Raw genomic sequence first — 15427 nt, forward strand, 5'->3', positions numbered from 1 at the left:
GTGTGTGTGGGGCTGTGCTGAGGGTGGGGTTTGGAGTAAGTGGAGGGAGAGGCTGGGGAAGAGCCCCAGGCCGGAGCTGGAAGCCAAGGGAAGGTGATGTCCCTCTGGGAGAATTAAGGGCTCGGCCTCGGGATTGGACCTGGGGATGGGGTGCTGGGTGGTACAGGTATAATTGGGGGGCATGAGTGGGGGTAGGGGTCCCTCTCCGGAGGCAGCCAGCTCGAGCTGTCACCCGAGAACTCCTCAAAGAGGGATGGGAAGCCTTCCCTGGGACTCTGCCTTCTCAGCGGGATCCCAGGGTCGGCCCCTGTTAGGGTGGCCGGCGTGGGTAAATCCCTAAGAGTGGTGAAGGTGCCTTCCGAGTGCCGCTTGGTGTTGGAGGCGAAGCTTTGGGTGCTTTGGGATTCGTACGACTGCCATCTGCTCAGGAGGGAAGGATGGGGGGAGAAAAGGTGGTTTAATGCACGTGGTGGCATCTGGCAGCCTCCCTGCAGGAGGTGGCCAGGGCAGGGGCTGTGTCCTGCAAAGTACTTCACTGTGTGGAGCATCCTCCAGAAAAGCCGTAATAAATCCATAGAAATAATTTTGGGTTTCAGGGGGTCTGCCAAGCCCGGCCAGGCTTGTTCCTGACATCAGGTATATGCACTATCCCGTCCCATATCATTTGCCCGACGTCTTGCTCGGCTGCGGTGGGTTCGTGCCTCCGCCCTGGTCCCTGCTTGCTGCTCCTGGGAGGGAGCGTGGTGCTGCCCCGAGGTTTCGCTCAACCTCCTCCAGCTCCAGGATGGAGAGCTGATGTTGAGGTTCACGGCAGAAGGTCCCCAAAGGCTTTTCCTGCCACGCAGCCGCCAGCGTGGAGTGGGGCTCAGCACCGTGCCCAAAGCATGGCCCCCTCCTGACTCTGCCCCGCCACGTCCCCGTGCAGCCCGTCTCTGGGCTGAGACAGCCGAGAAATCCTGGGGGGGACATGGCAATGTCCCTGCGTGGGCTGGTAGAGAGCCAGAAGGGAGCTCGTCTGGACAAATACAGAAGAACGAGGCACATTGTAATAGTGAGGCTGCCCAATCGTCACCCTTTATTTGCTGAAAACCAGACTGCTGGGTGCCTGTCAGCAAGCACTCATTACTCTGGTTTGATTTCTTCAGAGGTTGGTAGTACAGAAGGGAGGAAAAGGCACTCACCTTCTGCAAAGAGAACCGTTCCCCGAAAAGTCGGACCTTCCTCCTTTGCTCCAGTGATTTCCGATTTCAGTTTTACAAGCAATTACTGCTTTCAGCCTCCCAACAAAAGCAGCTTCGAAGCAGCCAACCGGAGCTTTGTGCTTAGGAAATAGTGCTAAGCGGAACAACTCTGGCTGCTCCAAAACTCCAAAGTGAGCGATGCAAAGCTCGGCATCCCCTTGCCCAGCCCAGTTTTGACAATGTGATGTTTTGCAGGCACCTGTCAGCAGCGGAGAAGGACAGAGAGGGAAGGCAAAGCGTTTGCAAGTGCTGGTGCCCATGCTGGGATGGGATAAACTGCTTTCCGGAGGCTTCTCCCCTTCCTGCTCCATCCCATCCCAAGGCCACAGGTCCGCAACCCCACAGCTCTACGAAACCCTTAACTCCTCCAGCAATTTCCTCAACAAAATAAGCGCTCCGAGTCCATTTGAGTGGCCTAACCGGGACCGAGTGAGTTCTGAGCGGGGCCCTTTCCTTCGGTGGCATCTCCGCGCAAGGCTTGCCGCGATTTCGAGGATGCTGCAACAGAAGGGCCATGGGACGCTGAGAGCATCTTGCCGCAGAGCCGGAGGTGCTCACTTGTCCTGTTTCCTCCTATGTTTCCTCCTAATGCGTATTTTGCCCCGTAAGGCGTATTTTCCCCAAGGCTTTGCACCTCTCTCGTATTTTGGCAGCTTGTGCTTTTAAATACACCCAAACGCTGCTTATGCCTTTTGGCCCAGCAGGATGCGGCATTTACACCCCTTTTCTCTATTCCGGCTAGTTTTTGCCCAAAACAGAGCTGGTTTCTCCCCATCCACTAAGTTTTCCAAGCGGGAAGAGTCCTGGGGTGCGTGGCTTTAAATAACTGCCTGGATACGCATCACCGATTGTGATGCCATAAACGGTCACTTGTTGTGTCTCTGGAGTTGGTGCACACTGGGTGCCACTGAGCTCCTCTCAGTGAGAGCTGTCCAGGTGTCCCGGGGGACTCTGGCCCCCTGATTGATCTGGAGGTTCAATTATCCCCCCAAACCGGTGACCGACGTGAGGATGAACCAGAACGGGGCTTACAAAATGACACTTCTGGAAGAGTTACAGGTAGCACAGCCGAAGGGCTGAGCATCCCCCAAACAGGGGGAAAACTCTCCCCGAAATCCCATTGGCATTTCCCTGGAGGGCAGAAGGATGGGCAGGGGGAGATGCTTTGCACTGGGGAGGGCTGCCAGGGGCAGGTTTAGCGTCCCTGGTCGCAGCACGGAGGCAAAACGGTGTCTAAGAGAGAAGGAGACTTGCCGGCAGGACGCAAGGGAGCTCTAGACACCCAGCCCCAACTTTTACCTTCTTCTCATTGCTAAACAGAGGCATGACGAGGAGGCACTGATTGACCAGGGGAGAAGGAGCAACAGTGCCAAGATTCACTATGAGAAGGAGGAGTTGGAAGGTGAGTCTCTGCTGAGATGCTGGTAGAGGGGCCACCAGCCCGGCGCCTTTTCCCGTTGCACAAAGTCCCTACAATGTCCCTCACTCGGTGTGACATCATGTGCAGCAAAACCTGCCGTGCTTCTTAATAAAGCAGCACAGTTATTTTCACGTGTTTTAATATTACGGCTTTTCAACAGAGGGAAAAAGCCCCCGCGGAGGTCACGGTGTGAGCTTTAGCCATGGGGCTGGATAATTCACGGCTTGTTTACTCGCAGAGGCTGCTCCTGGCTTGGAGAGGTCTGGAGAATAATTGGACAGCTGCAGGCGCGAGGCTGTGCTTTTCTTCTTTTCTTCTGGAGTTCCTTATCATGGGACTGATTGGATCTTCTCTTGTCGCCTTGTGCCATACAAAGATTTTAAAAAGAATTCCCTTCTGTCACTGCTTAATGAGCAAGGCTGAGTGTTGGCCAGCCCAAGCTGGAATTTGAGAAGAGGTTGGATGCTTTCAGGGCACTTTTGGGGGAGCCATCACTTGTTGTTGCTCTGTTGTTGCAAAGTTCGAGTAAAACAGGCTTGGAAAAAAGGAGAGGTCTGTGACATTCAGGGATCCAGTGAAAACAAAATTGGTGTTTCCTCCTGGGACGGCTGCACTGATTTAACCGTGGTGTCTGCGTCATCCATCTCCCCAATATCGCGAGTGATGCAAATGCTGCTTTTTTGCAGGCCACCGGACCCTGTACGCCGGCGTGCAGATGCCGCTGGTGGGGCAATGCCACCGGCATCACCGACCCCACAAGCAGAAGCATCGGGAACAGGAGGAGGACTGTGCCCCGACGGAGCGGGGCTACCACTGTAAGTCCCGCCACCCCGTTCACTAAACTCCTTGGGGCTACATGGGCGCTGGGGTCTTCTGCAAGCAGGTCCATGTGGCTAGTTTGAGTGACTTGCTGTTCTTCCGAGGGAAAGTGGCATTATTTAACAAGACCCTCTTTTTCAAAACTTTCATCTTTTTTTTTTGAGGTAGTTAAATGTATAATGGATTTAGGCTCACCTTCCTCAGCGGGATGCCTGCTTTAAAAATGGAAATGTGGGGAAGGAAAGCTGCCCATCCTTGTGCAGGGGTGGAATAGATGCTTCTCCTTCTCCGTGGCTCTGTGCAAGCCCCAACAGAGCCAGGGGAGAGGGGCCGGCCCAATATTTGTGGCTGAACTGGTGCCGATCTGATGCCCGCTTTGCATGTGAGCGTGATGGGCCATATTCGAGCATGGTAACGGGACGGGTCTCTGTGTTCTGCCCCCAGGCACCCCGTCCCAGCGGGTGCAGTTCATCCTCAGGACCAAGGAGGACGAGCAGCATGTCCCTCACGCCTTGTTCACCGAGCTGGATGAGATCTGCGTGAAAGAGGGCGAAGATGCCGAGTGGAAGGAAACGGCAAGGTAAATCGCTGCTGCCGGCTGTGGTGGGAGAGGAGTCCCTGCGCCAGCAGTGCACGCGGGCTCTGCTTTCCGCTCCGCAGGACACGAAGCTTTTGCAGCTGTAGGTGCTGATGCGAGGAGCCGTCTCCTCTTGCTACCTGTAGCTCTGTTAAAGGGGTTGGAGAGCTGGGGCTGTTTCCTTGCAATGGGGCTGACAGCACCCGATGTCCGCAGGTGGCTGAAGTTTGAGGAGGACGTGGAAGACGGCGGCGAGCGCTGGAGCAAGCCCTATGTGGCCACGCTGTCCTTGCACAGCCTCTTTGAGCTGAGGAGCTGCATCATCAATGGCACGGTGCTGCTGGACATTAGTGCCAACAGCATCGAAGAGATCGCAGGTACTGTGGGTGCCGCGTCCCTCCGGGAACGGTCGAGCTTGGCTCGCCGCTGTGCCCTTCCTTCACAGATCAAACCCTGCCTCATTTTCCTGTGCCATGCTCAGATCTGATCCTGGGCCAGCAAGAACAGCTCACGGAGTTTGACGAGCGCACGCGGGCAAAAATTGGAGAAGTTCTTTTGAAGAAGCACCACCATCAGAACGAGAAGAAAAGAAACAACCTTCTCCGCTCGTTTGCTGATGTGAGCAAGAAGGGGTCGGACCTGCACCTCCTCGACAAGCCAGGTGAGGGTTCCTGCAGGGCTTTGGCACCCGGTGAAGGTTTCTGCAGGGCTTTGGCAGCAGATGAGGGTTTCTGCAGGGCTTTGGCCCCATTAGGTTTGTCCTAGCAAAGGAGAAGCATCCCAATTGCTCCTTGTCCGTCTTTCTGAGTGTCTTTCTTTTTTCTACCAGCTCAAACACTTACCCCTCATCCTTCTCCCACCACTGTGGAAGCTAAAAATGGGGTGAACCATGAGACCAGCACAACGGATTTAAGCAAGGTGAGACACTCATAGCTTTCTTAGGCCTTCAGGGCCGAATTTGCTGTTGCAACCTTGGCTGCAGAGGGAGCTGCAGGGTGCTGTGGGCTTTGCTTTTGGGGTAATTGCCTGAAAATGGCTTGTTGTGCCCAGGCGGAGCTGCACTTCATGAAGAAAATTCCCAGCGGGGCTGAAGCGTCCAACGTGCTCGTAGGAGAGCTGGATTTCCTTCGCCAGCCCATCATGGCATTTGTCCGCCTGACCCCGGCTGTCCTCCTCTCGGGCATGACGGAAGTTCCCATCCCAACAAGGTCTGAACGAGAAGCACAAAGTTTTTATTTCAAACCCCCCCAACAAAACATCAGATGGCATGCACCAGTTTGGCATCCCAAGGGAACAAGGCCAGCGGGAGCCAGCACGTTTCTGCCAGCCACGTCTCCTTGCCTTCATTTCCCCCTTCCCTGCTGTAGCTTTTAAACCCATTGGCCAACGTGAATGAGAGTTGGCCCCAAAATGAAATTTGCGATGGGTTTTGATGAATTTCCAATTCATCACCGGAGTCGGTGAGCCTCCGTGTCCCCTCTCGAGCCGTGCTCTGGGCTGGGAGCTGCCAGGGATTTCCTTGGGTGCTCTTTGAGCCATGACACGTTCGTCTCTCTCCTTTTGTTTGTCTTGCCCAGGTTCCTGTTTGTTTTGCTTGGACCAGAAGGAAAAGCCCATCAGTACCATGAGATCGGCAGGTCCATGGCTACTATCATGACGGATGAGGTGCGACGTGAGAAGGGATATCTCTGGGTCATTTTTGGCTTTCTTCACCTCTCCCTGTCTCTGTAGTAGTGAGGAAGAGCATTTGCTGTCCCCGCTGCCGGCAGCTCTCCAAATAGCCCACCCTTCGTTCGCACCCCAAAGCAAACACGCACGTTTGCATCACCCCACATCCTGGAGGCTGAAATCCCACCCGGGGTGCATCCTGCACCTCGTCCTTCTCCCCGGGGTCCCCAGCATGCTGTCCCCAGTGGTGGCATTGCCAGGGCCAGTAAAACTTGTCCTCTTTAAGCAACAGGCTGCGGTGTGCCATGGGGGATGGGGGGCCTCGTGGAGGAGAGGATTACAAGGAACACGATGGACAGATTTTTCCTTTTGGGGGAATACTTCCTGCCATTGCCAGCAGGAAATTTGGGGGAAATTATCTTGCGTTTAGCCAAGTGCTTATTGCACTGCTTAGGGCATGCGAGATGGGTTGTCCTCTGAGCAGGTTGTCTCCTACGGGCAGGTTTTCCATGACGTCGCCTATAAAGCCAAGAACCGGGCTGACCTCGTGGCCGGCATCGATGAGTTTCTGGATCAGGTCACGGTCTTGCCGCCTGGAGAGTGGGATCCATCGATCCGAATCGAGCCCCCGAAAAACGTCCCTTCGCAGGTGGGTGCTGCGGTGGAGGGAGGTGCGAGGGGGACGGGCAGGACGGCAGGCAGCTGGGGATGCTGTTCAGGGCTCCAGATTCACAAGGTCCCTATTTGACACAGTCACATGGCCAGACCAGAAGCAAAACAAGCCAGTGGTTACAAATAGCTGTCTTTCTCTTATTTCCATTTGAACAGGAAAAAAGGAAGATGCCAGGAGCTCTTGATGACAGTGCTTCTCACACCAAGCCGGAGAAGCACAGCGGTCCTGAACTGGAGCGGACGGGAAGGTGCAAGCTTTGATAGTTTGGGGTGTTTTTTTTCTGCTTGCCTCCCAAATCTGAGCATGCACCTTGCCTTTGAGCAGGTTTTTGGGGTTTTTTGGTTCAGTGAAGGGGCTCCACATGCCCAGCTGGGTCCCTGGGCTGGGCAGGTGGGAGATGTGGGCAGCTGGGCTCAGCCACAGCATCAGTGCACACAGGTTTTCTTGATTTGGGGTGGAAGCAGATGTGCAAATACCTCCAGGTAGAGCTCTGCTGCTTCTCAGAGCAAGGGAGTGTTGCAGTAAGAGGGGATGGGCTCTCAGGTTAGGTCTTGTTTTTTCTTTTTTCTTCTTTTTATTTTTGTTGTTGGAGGGCATTTTGGCGTGCCTCAGTTTCTAGTGGGTGTAAAAAGGGAGAAGGAGACGGCTTCTTTTCAGCACTGAAAATTACTCCATGCTTGTGATTGCCCTTCTGCAGCCAAGAAAAGTCCATGTGGTCTTGCAGGAGAACTGTCTCTATTTTGTCCTTCTTCCAGGCTCTTTGGAGGTTTGATCCTGGATGTGAAGCGAAAAGCCCCGTGGTTCTGGAGCGACTTTCGGGATGGTCTGAGGCTGCAGTGTCTGGCGTCCTTCCTCTTCCTCTACTGTGCCTGCATGTCCCCTGTCATCACCTTCGGGGGACTGCTGGGGGAGGCGACCGATGGCCACATAGTGAGCAGCTCTCTCTGTTGGGTGGCACGGGGGAGGATAAAACTCATGCAAAAGTCCTTGCTGCAGTGAGTTTGCTCTGGGTTTTTTTTCCCCCTAATGCTTTCTGTACTCACTGCTGCCTCTCTTCCCCGGACAGAGTGCCATGGAGTCGCTGCTGGGCGCCTCCATGACCGGCGTGGTGTTTTCCCTCTTTGCTGGCCAACCTCTCACCATCCTCGGCAGCACCGGACCCGTGCTCGTCTTTGAGAAGATCCTCTACAAATTCTGCAAGTAAGGCTGGTTGCTGCGGCCGGGTGCTGTGAGAGCCTTCAGAAGGCAGCGGGGATGGAGAAAAGATGTTTGTCTTTCATTTCTCTCAGCGGCAGTTGTTCGATTGAAGTTGTCTTGTGTGTCACAGATGCTGCACGCTGCTGCTTTAGTATGCGATGGTGCGAGAGCCCTGGCTCTCTGAAGGATGGATGGGGTCATTTGGGGGTTTTAGGCTTAAAGCGAAGCAGCTGGAGGAGGAGAAACCACAAGGATGTGGATGCCCAAGATGGGCTGCACAAGGAAGAGGAGACAAATCACTCTGGTTTGGGAATGGGGGAAGATTTGCTTCCCTCTGAGTACAAAACAAGGCACTTCTTAGCCTGATTGTTGCTGGAAGTGGAAATACAGTTTGCTCAGGTAGCCAAATAGTCTACTGCTGAAATGTTGTGAGTTTGGATGATTTCATTGAAAAAGTAGGAGTTTTTCATGTGAAATGGGTATTTTCCATGACAGTCCTTCTGCTGTGATGACTTCGATGTGAGATGAACCACCCTTATTGCAATTTAAATTTATCATTAAGCCCCAACTTGGAGCCTCTTGCTGGCCTTTCCACCCTTGGTTTTATTTTGGTTTCCCAGGGAGTACACGCTCTCCTATCTCTCTCTGCGGGCATGCATCGGGCTGTGGACCGCCTTCTTCTGCATCGTGCTGGTGGCCACCGACGCCAGCTCTTTGGTGTGCTACATCACCCGCTTCACCGAAGAAGCCTTCGCCTCCCTCATCTGCCTCATCTTCATCTACGAGGCTCTAGAGAAGCTGAGTCACCTGCGGGAGACCTACCCTGTGCACATGCACAGCCAGCTCGACTTCCTCACCATCGACTAGTGGGTTTTTTCCTCCTAAAACGCCCCTGCCCCTTGGCAGGAGCTCAGGGCTGCACCTGCATCGCCTCTCCCTTACCCGTGTCTTGGCTTCTCTCCTCCCAGCTGTAAGTGTGAGGCACCGACGCATCCCAGCAATGAAACCCTGCGTTTCTGGGAGAGCAACAAGATCAACGTGTCTGGCATCGCCTGGGAAAACCTCACGGTGACCGTAAGTGCCCCGAGCCACTGCTTCCTCGTGCCGCGGCCACGGGGCCCAGGGGCATTCGCGTGGTGCGCAAGTCGGAGCCCTTCAGGTGGTGATGGGCTTCCAGCTGTGCTAGTGCTGCTCTGAAAAGTCATTGCTTACATCTAATGGGTGGTTTTAACCTGCTTGGTCCTGGGAAGGAGCGTCCACCTTGTCCAGTCCACCTTGTGCCCAACATCGTGGGTAATAACTGTCCGCCTCCTCAACGCGGTGGCAGGACAATATTTCTGACCGGCAGCAGAAATATCCCCCTCGTTATGCAAGGTTTCCTTGCCGCACGTGCACTGCCTTTGTGTCCTGATGCTCTGTTTCTCCAGGAATGTCGGTATTTGCATGGAGAGTTTCAAGGACCTGCCTGTGGACCCAATGGCCCCTACACGCCTGACGTCCTCTTCTGGTGCTGCATCCTCTTCTTCTCCACCTTTGTGCTGTCGAGCTTACTGAAGAAGTTTAAGACCAGCCGATACTTCCCAACCAGAGTAGGTAGAAGACGGTGGCCAGCAGCAGTCTCCACGCTCATTTCCCAAAATGGCTTTCCTGGAGCACTAAGCAGTATTTGCCACCACTCGGTCGAGCTGGGAAACGTTGACCTTGAAGGCCAAGCTCTCCATCAGCGTGGACGTCCCTCACTCATTTCCATGAGCGCAAAAGGATCGTAGCATTTCCCACCTGCCTGGCGACCTGTCCTGGAGCCATCTCTTGCTCAGGCAGTGGGAAATCAGGTCTTCCACAGTTACTTTTTTTCACCTTCTGTGCATTATGTGCTCAAGGGGAAGGCTGATTCAGCTGAGGAGCTGCCATAGCAAACGACACTATTTCTTCCTTTTGAGGAGCAAATGATGCCTCAGTGCCTTATTCCCGTTTTAGCTGTGAGCGTGGCTGTCGTGGCAGACATCTGCTTCCTTCTTTTGTAATTTTTTTTTTTTTTTAAGGTTTCAATTAAGACAACCCTTTTCCACCTAATTAAACATTTTGTATTGCCTGGCACCAGATCTCACAGGCACAAACACAGCAACGGTATCTAACCAAGGGATTTGGCTGCATGTCCTCAGCATGGAGGGGTTTTGTTAACCGGTCTTAATGGCGTTGACGTCCCTCACTTTTCCATGTCATGTTGTGGCCCCCTTTGCGACGCCCCCTTCAGCTCTGGTTTCTTGCCCCAGGTACGGTCCACAGTAAGCGACTTTGCTGTTTTCCTCACCATCGTCGTCATGGTGCTCATGGACTTCATGATTGGGATCCCATCACCGAAGCTCCACGTCCCCCATATGTTCAAGGTAACGGGGTGTTTTGGCAGGGAGCTGGTTTCAGCCCTTGGGGATGCCACAAGGTGATGCCGGGGCAGGACAGGGCTGAGTCCGGAGGAGATGCTGGTGGTGCGACCATCTCCTCTTCTGCCTCCAAGCGCATTGTTTCCTTCGGGAAAGGAGAAGACAGCCCCAAAACTAGATACCTCCAGGAGAAGTATCTGTAGGTGCTTGCAAAGAGGGCAGCGGCAGTGCTGAACCCCAGGGTGACGTGAAGCCAGGGCTGGGAGGTGCTCTGACATGGGAATGGAGGGGAAAAGCAAAGCCAGTGAGGTGGCTGGGCTGGGAGATGATGCTGATGTGTGTGCTTTGTTGCAGCCTACCAGAGACGACCGCGGGTGGTTCATCAGCCCCGTAGGACCCAACCCTTGGTGGACGGTGTTGGCTGCGCTCATCCCAGCTCTGCTCTGCACCATCTTGATCTTCATGGACCAGCAGATCACTGCTGTTATTGTGAACAGGAAGGAGCACAGGCTGAAGGTAAGGGGCTGCAAGAGATGAGCCCATCCCCAACCCACTCCGGGCTGCAGGCACGGGGAGAAGCTCCTATTCCAAATGCTTTGGGAAGGCATTGGTTTGGGAAAACGTCAGGCTGCGTGGCAGGATGCTCTCCTGCATTAATGATGACACAGGGAGCAAACGACAGGGAGTTCAGATGAGCAGCCTTTCAGAGGAGCAAATTAATCTTGGAGCAATAGAGAAGCGTGGTTTTGTTTTAAAACGTCAGCAGTGGATGGGGGATCGAATTGTGTTGACGCGCTGCCAGGGATAACTCAGAGTCACATCCTACTTGCAAGTGGTGGAAATTTCTTTATGAAGGAAAAAACCCGGTCTCTTTTTTTCTTTTGAGAAGTAGCTATCGCACAACCAAATCCACTTTGTCTGAACTCCTGCCACCTTTTCATGCAAGGGGCTTGCACAAAGAGCAGATACCTCCTTATTTGTTTCCGAGGCGTGTTTTAAATTCTCAAGAAGTTGACTTGCGCTCTAGCGGGGTTTGAGCCTGACTTGCGACGTTGTCCTTGCTCTTGTGCTGTGGGACGCTCATCTCCTTGTTTTGCTTCCCGCAGAAAGGATGTGGGTACCACCTGGACCTTTTCATGGTGGCCGTGATGCTCGGGGTGTGCTCCGTGATGGGGCTGCCCTGGTTTGTGGCTGCCACCGTCCTGTCCATCACCCACGTGAATAGCCTCAAAGTCGAGTCTGAGTGCGCAGCTCCAGGAGAACAACCCAAGTTTCTGGGGATACGAGAGCAGAGAGTCACTGGCTCCATGATCTTTGTGCTCATGGGCTGCTCTGTCTTCTTCACTTCTGTGTTAAAGGTAAGAGGAAAATGCAAAACACCCAACAGCCACGAGCTTTTTGGAGGTTACCCAAAACCAGTCCCCTCTCTCCAGGCCCAAGCAGCTGTGGAGTGGAGGAGGAGGTGATCCCAAACCTTGGGGCTTGACCCACAGTGGGAAGCAGCCTCCTCGCTTACGCTTTCCAGCCGTTCAGCACGTTATCGATGGCAATTTGCTCCCCCAAATGCCTCAGCACAGCCGTTCCAGTAGCTAAACACACTGAAATCATCTCCATGGGCTTCCTTGCGTGTTCCTCCCACAAGATAATCTCCTCGCTAGGCTAAGAGGAGGCACGTTGCTTTTGCTTGTTGCTACAAGAATAAGGAGAAAGGTTTTTCTACCGTCACAGAACGTGGCATATGGTAGCATGGTCGCCTGTTTTCCTCCAACCTTTCTGGAAGATAGGATTCTGCTGATGAAAGATAACTCCAACGGTCAGCCTAAAGCAGAGCGTTAGCTCACTCGCAGGCACAAAAGCTCTGCTGGTTAAAATCCGACACGTCTCTAACCCTGTGGAAACTGGAAAGCTGTAGGCAATTTGAGGCAGTGCCTGTAGAAGAGAGTGGTACTACTGAAAATGCAATTTAAAAAAATAAATGATTGCATTCTTTCTTTCAGTTTATACCAATGCCTGTGCTTTACGGCGTCTTTCTCTACATGGGCGTGTCGTCGCTCGGAGAAATTCAGGTACGGACTTTTTTACAGCGTGCAGCATGTCCGCTGCCTGGTATTTCATCTCCGTAGAAGCAGGAAAAAAGCAGCGGCATGGGAAAAAAACCTCTCGGAAAGCAAGCAATGAAAATATTTTGTGTACGAAAAAGATTGGAGGAGGCACAGGAGGTCTATAGGGCTGGGAGGACCGGGCAAGTTGAGCGCTCCCTGTTTAAACACAGGTTAGGGCAGGCCAGTGTTTGGTTAGGTGAAAATGGGGGAGTTGAGTGCACAGGGAAGGCAATTTCTACCACTGGTGGAAATCCTTGCTGGGGGATTCAGTGGGCCAAGACAAGCTAATCATAGAATAACGTGGCATAATTGCACGTGGGTGGGCAGCTCTCACGGGCAAGCTGGTTTCTAGCTGGAGCGAAGGGAAAATGGGTGCTGCTCCCAGGAGGAGCATAGTGGGATCCACGATTTCTCATGGCGAGCGAGATCCTGAAAACTCCCTCCACGTCTCAAGAGGGCCAGAAGCTTTCCGCAGTCCCAAGGTGGCAACTTTTCCACTTTGACTTTGCAGTTCTTCGATCGCTTGAAGCTGTTTTGGATGCCGGCGAAACACCAGCCGGATTTCATCTACCTGCGGCACGTCCCCTTGCGAAAGGTGCACTTCTTCACCGTGATCCAGCTGATCTGCCTCGTCCTGCTCTGGGCCATCAAGGTGTCCCGTGCCGCCATCGTCTTTCCCATGATGGTAAGAGGCGGTGCCGCTCGGCAGAGGGATGTTTGCCGCGTTGGAGTGAGATGTAGCACCACCTCTGGCCTCACCGCATCTTCCCTCTATTTCGTGCAGGTTTTGGCTCTTGTATTTGTCCGGAAAGCCATGGATTTCTGCTTCTCAAAGCGAGAGCTCAGCTTCCTGGATGACCTTATGCCAGAGAGCAAGAAGAAGAAGTTGGACGGTGCCAAAAACGAAGCCAATGAAGAAGAGGTAACGCTTGCTGGGCGCTCGGGGCTGGACATCTCCCTCGGGCTGTGAGATTGCCTGTTTCTAGCACAGCTTGTCTTTACATGTTGGGGCAAGATCAGAACTCAAAAGAAACAGATCCTAATAGCCTGGATCCCACATCTTAACCTTTTTTTTCCCTGAATGAGCAGTGAGCTTAACACTTGAATAGAGGTATAATTTTTTAAATGAGTCATTTATAATAACAGATGATGATGATGATGATGATGGAAAGATTGGCTCGTAACAGTGTTTTTAACCCCCCCCCCCCCAAAAAATTCAGAGTGAAAGGTCTTTACCCTGCTGCGCTAATAGCTAAAGGTGCCACGAGTCAGAAGGAGAGGGCAGCATGCAATGTTTTTGCTGGGTGTTCAGGTTTTTTCCACTTGGATCCAAGACAGAGAACTTGATTTGTCCCTTTTTTCCGTCAGGAGTCCCCGAAAATGATGGAAGCTGCTGCTGCTGCCGGTTCAGTTCTGCTGAAACTGGGCAAGACCAGCAACTTGGATATCCCAAAGCAAAGCAGGGACAGGTAAAGCCCCACCAAGTGCCAGGACCCCCGGCAAGATTAGTTGGAAGGTGTTTGGCACAATTTTTTCCACTTGCATCTTTCTTGAGCGTCCCATAGAAAGCAGCAGTCAGCTTGGTGGGAAAATCACATCTACGGGCAGGGCTGCAGGAGGGGATCGCAGGGCTCTGCCTCCAAGCAGAGTGGCTGCACAACTCCCATCTGACCCCAAAAAGTCGCATCCTCAGTGACTTTAGGGTAGCTGGAGATCCTCATACGTAAAAACGAGGAGTTGCAGGCATGATCTGTACCAGCAGTGGCTTAGGAGCCCACTCCAAGGCTAAACGCCCGCAAGAGCCTTTGCACGGAGCTGTAGCTCTGCAGCTCTCAGGCTTGCCTCGCAAAACTCCTCATCCAGCAAAACCTCCCGTGCTTATGCTGAGCTTTGATTCTCGGGGCCCCGCTGTTCCTCTTGCTGATGCTAACGCACTTGGTGGCATCAGTTCCCGTAGTCACGGATTGCTCTGTGAAATATTTATTGCAGGACTGATCCTTGCGAGATTAATATCTCGGAGGAAGTGTTGAAAACGAGCGTGTGGAAGGCTCTCACTATGAACACAGAAACAGTCTGAATCCGGGGAGGAAAGAGGTAAAGGATTGCATGTGAACGTGACCGTGCTCCTCTGCAAGCGACGGCGCATGCCTACAGTTTTCCCGTGCTTCGGCAGGCAGTACCGAGCAAACGGCCCGTCCCTGGGAAGAGGCAGCGAGGACCGTGGCATGCAAACCAGCTTGTCACTGCCAGGGTGGTCCCACGAACAGGGTTGAACCAGCAGCAGCCGGCAGGTCTTCCACTGATGGTGCTCTCCCTCTTTTTGTCTTTTTTCCCCCCAGTTTTGCTATTTAGGAGCCTCGGCTTTGAAGGGGAGGAGTGAGAACGTGACTCAGGGACGTGCCAACGCAGAGACGGGGAGATACCGCTGTTTTCCAGTTGGAGGATTCCCATTAAAGCCATGTCGATGTTTTCAGTTCTCCTTGGTGTGCTTCAGGCATTCAGTATCTCTAGACCAGCAAACTGAGGTGTACGTGCCAGTCAATGGGAGTTCGGTGTCGTGAAGTTCCCGTGTGTACGTGCGTGTGGTGGTGTGGGTTTGTAGTGGTAGAGGGACTGCTGCCGCTTTATCATTCAGTGCTGTTTTCCTTCCTTTTACCTCCCTGGCACTCTGTAGTTTTTTCTTCTCCCCTGTCCTTGCAAAGTCTCTTCTCTCCCAGGGTGGGATGAGCCGGGAGGAAAGCGGCAAGATGCCTTTTCCTTCTCCCTTCCCCTGCCGCTATGCAGGAAGAAGCTGTGAAGCAGAGATGGCTCTCGTGCTCTCTTGAGGTTTTGGGGCGGGGGGTCGTTGGGCTGTGGTGTCACCTCAGGCACATGCGGTCGAGTCGGCTGGCCGTGGAGCCTGGGAGGAGAGGACAAGCCAGAAGAAAAGGTCCCCTTGCAGCCCTGCATCTTGCTGTGGGCTCAGCACGTGCTCCAGGCTCTCGGCGTCTGCAACTGGTGCCTCGTGCCCAGCTGGGACGGGTGCACGAGCCCTCCTGCCATCGGCTTGTCCCATCCTCTGCGGGAGCCTGTTCGTGCATGAAGCCAACCCCAAATGCCAAGGGCAAGTTGTTGCTCCTTGCAAACGGGTGGGGAAAAGAAACTACAGAATTGCTCTGTAAGGAAGAAAGGGGTACATCCCCAAGCAGGGCCAAAATCAGACGGCTTTTACGGGATGGGGTTTTGCAAGCTGTAGGTTGACTTTTGCCAGCGTGGCATGGTGACTGTCGGAGGGGACAGCTGCTGTCCTGCAGCGCCGCGGGAGCGGTTCCCGAGAAAAGGGAGGCGGAAGCAGCTGAAGGAGTTGAAG

The 15427-nt window shown here is 53.6% G+C and overlaps 1 protein-coding gene across 1 annotated transcript; it reads left to right on the forward strand.

The window, feature by feature from the left end:
* The first annotated feature begins 145 nt into the window (after positions 1–145).
* On the forward strand, positions 146–14155 carry LOC132320340 (electroneutral sodium bicarbonate exchanger 1-like). The gene is made up of 24 exons (XM_059832619.1): positions 146–166; positions 2562–2643; positions 3348–3476; positions 3925–4060; positions 4274–4434; positions 4539–4718; positions 4887–4975; positions 5108–5265; positions 5635–5722; positions 6228–6374; positions 6554–6645; positions 7154–7328; positions 7465–7598; positions 8216–8461; positions 8564–8669; positions 9023–9184; positions 9869–9982; positions 10331–10492; positions 11083–11334; positions 11974–12042; positions 12590–12763; positions 12863–13000; positions 13447–13547; positions 14068–14155. Exons 1-24 carry the CDS (start codon positions 146–148, stop codon positions 14153–14155), a joined length of 3204 nt encoding a protein of 1067 aa, XP_059688602.1.
* Positions 14156–15427: the final 1272 nt, after the last annotated feature.

This window comes from Gavia stellata, chromosome 35 (genome assembly GCF_030936135.1).
Source record: "Gavia stellata isolate bGavSte3 chromosome 35, bGavSte3.hap2, whole genome shotgun sequence".
Classification (NCBI taxonomy): domain Eukaryota; kingdom Metazoa; phylum Chordata; class Aves; order Gaviiformes; family Gaviidae; genus Gavia; species Gavia stellata.

What these genes read in the sequence shown, in the direction of transcription:
- LOC132320340 (XM_059832619.1), top strand. Translation starts at nt 146, where the DNA reads ATGGGGTGCTGGGTGGTACAG. An exon ending in AGGCGACCGATGGCCACATA is followed by an intron (nt 7,329 to 7,464) that starts GTGAGCAGCTCT and finishes TTCCCCGGACAG; the next exon opens with AGTGCCATGGAGTCGCTGCT. An exon ending in GACTTCCTCACCATCGACTA is followed by an intron (nt 8,462 to 8,563) that starts GTGGGTTTTTTC and finishes CTCTCCTCCCAG; the next exon opens with CTGTAAGTGTGAGGCACCGA.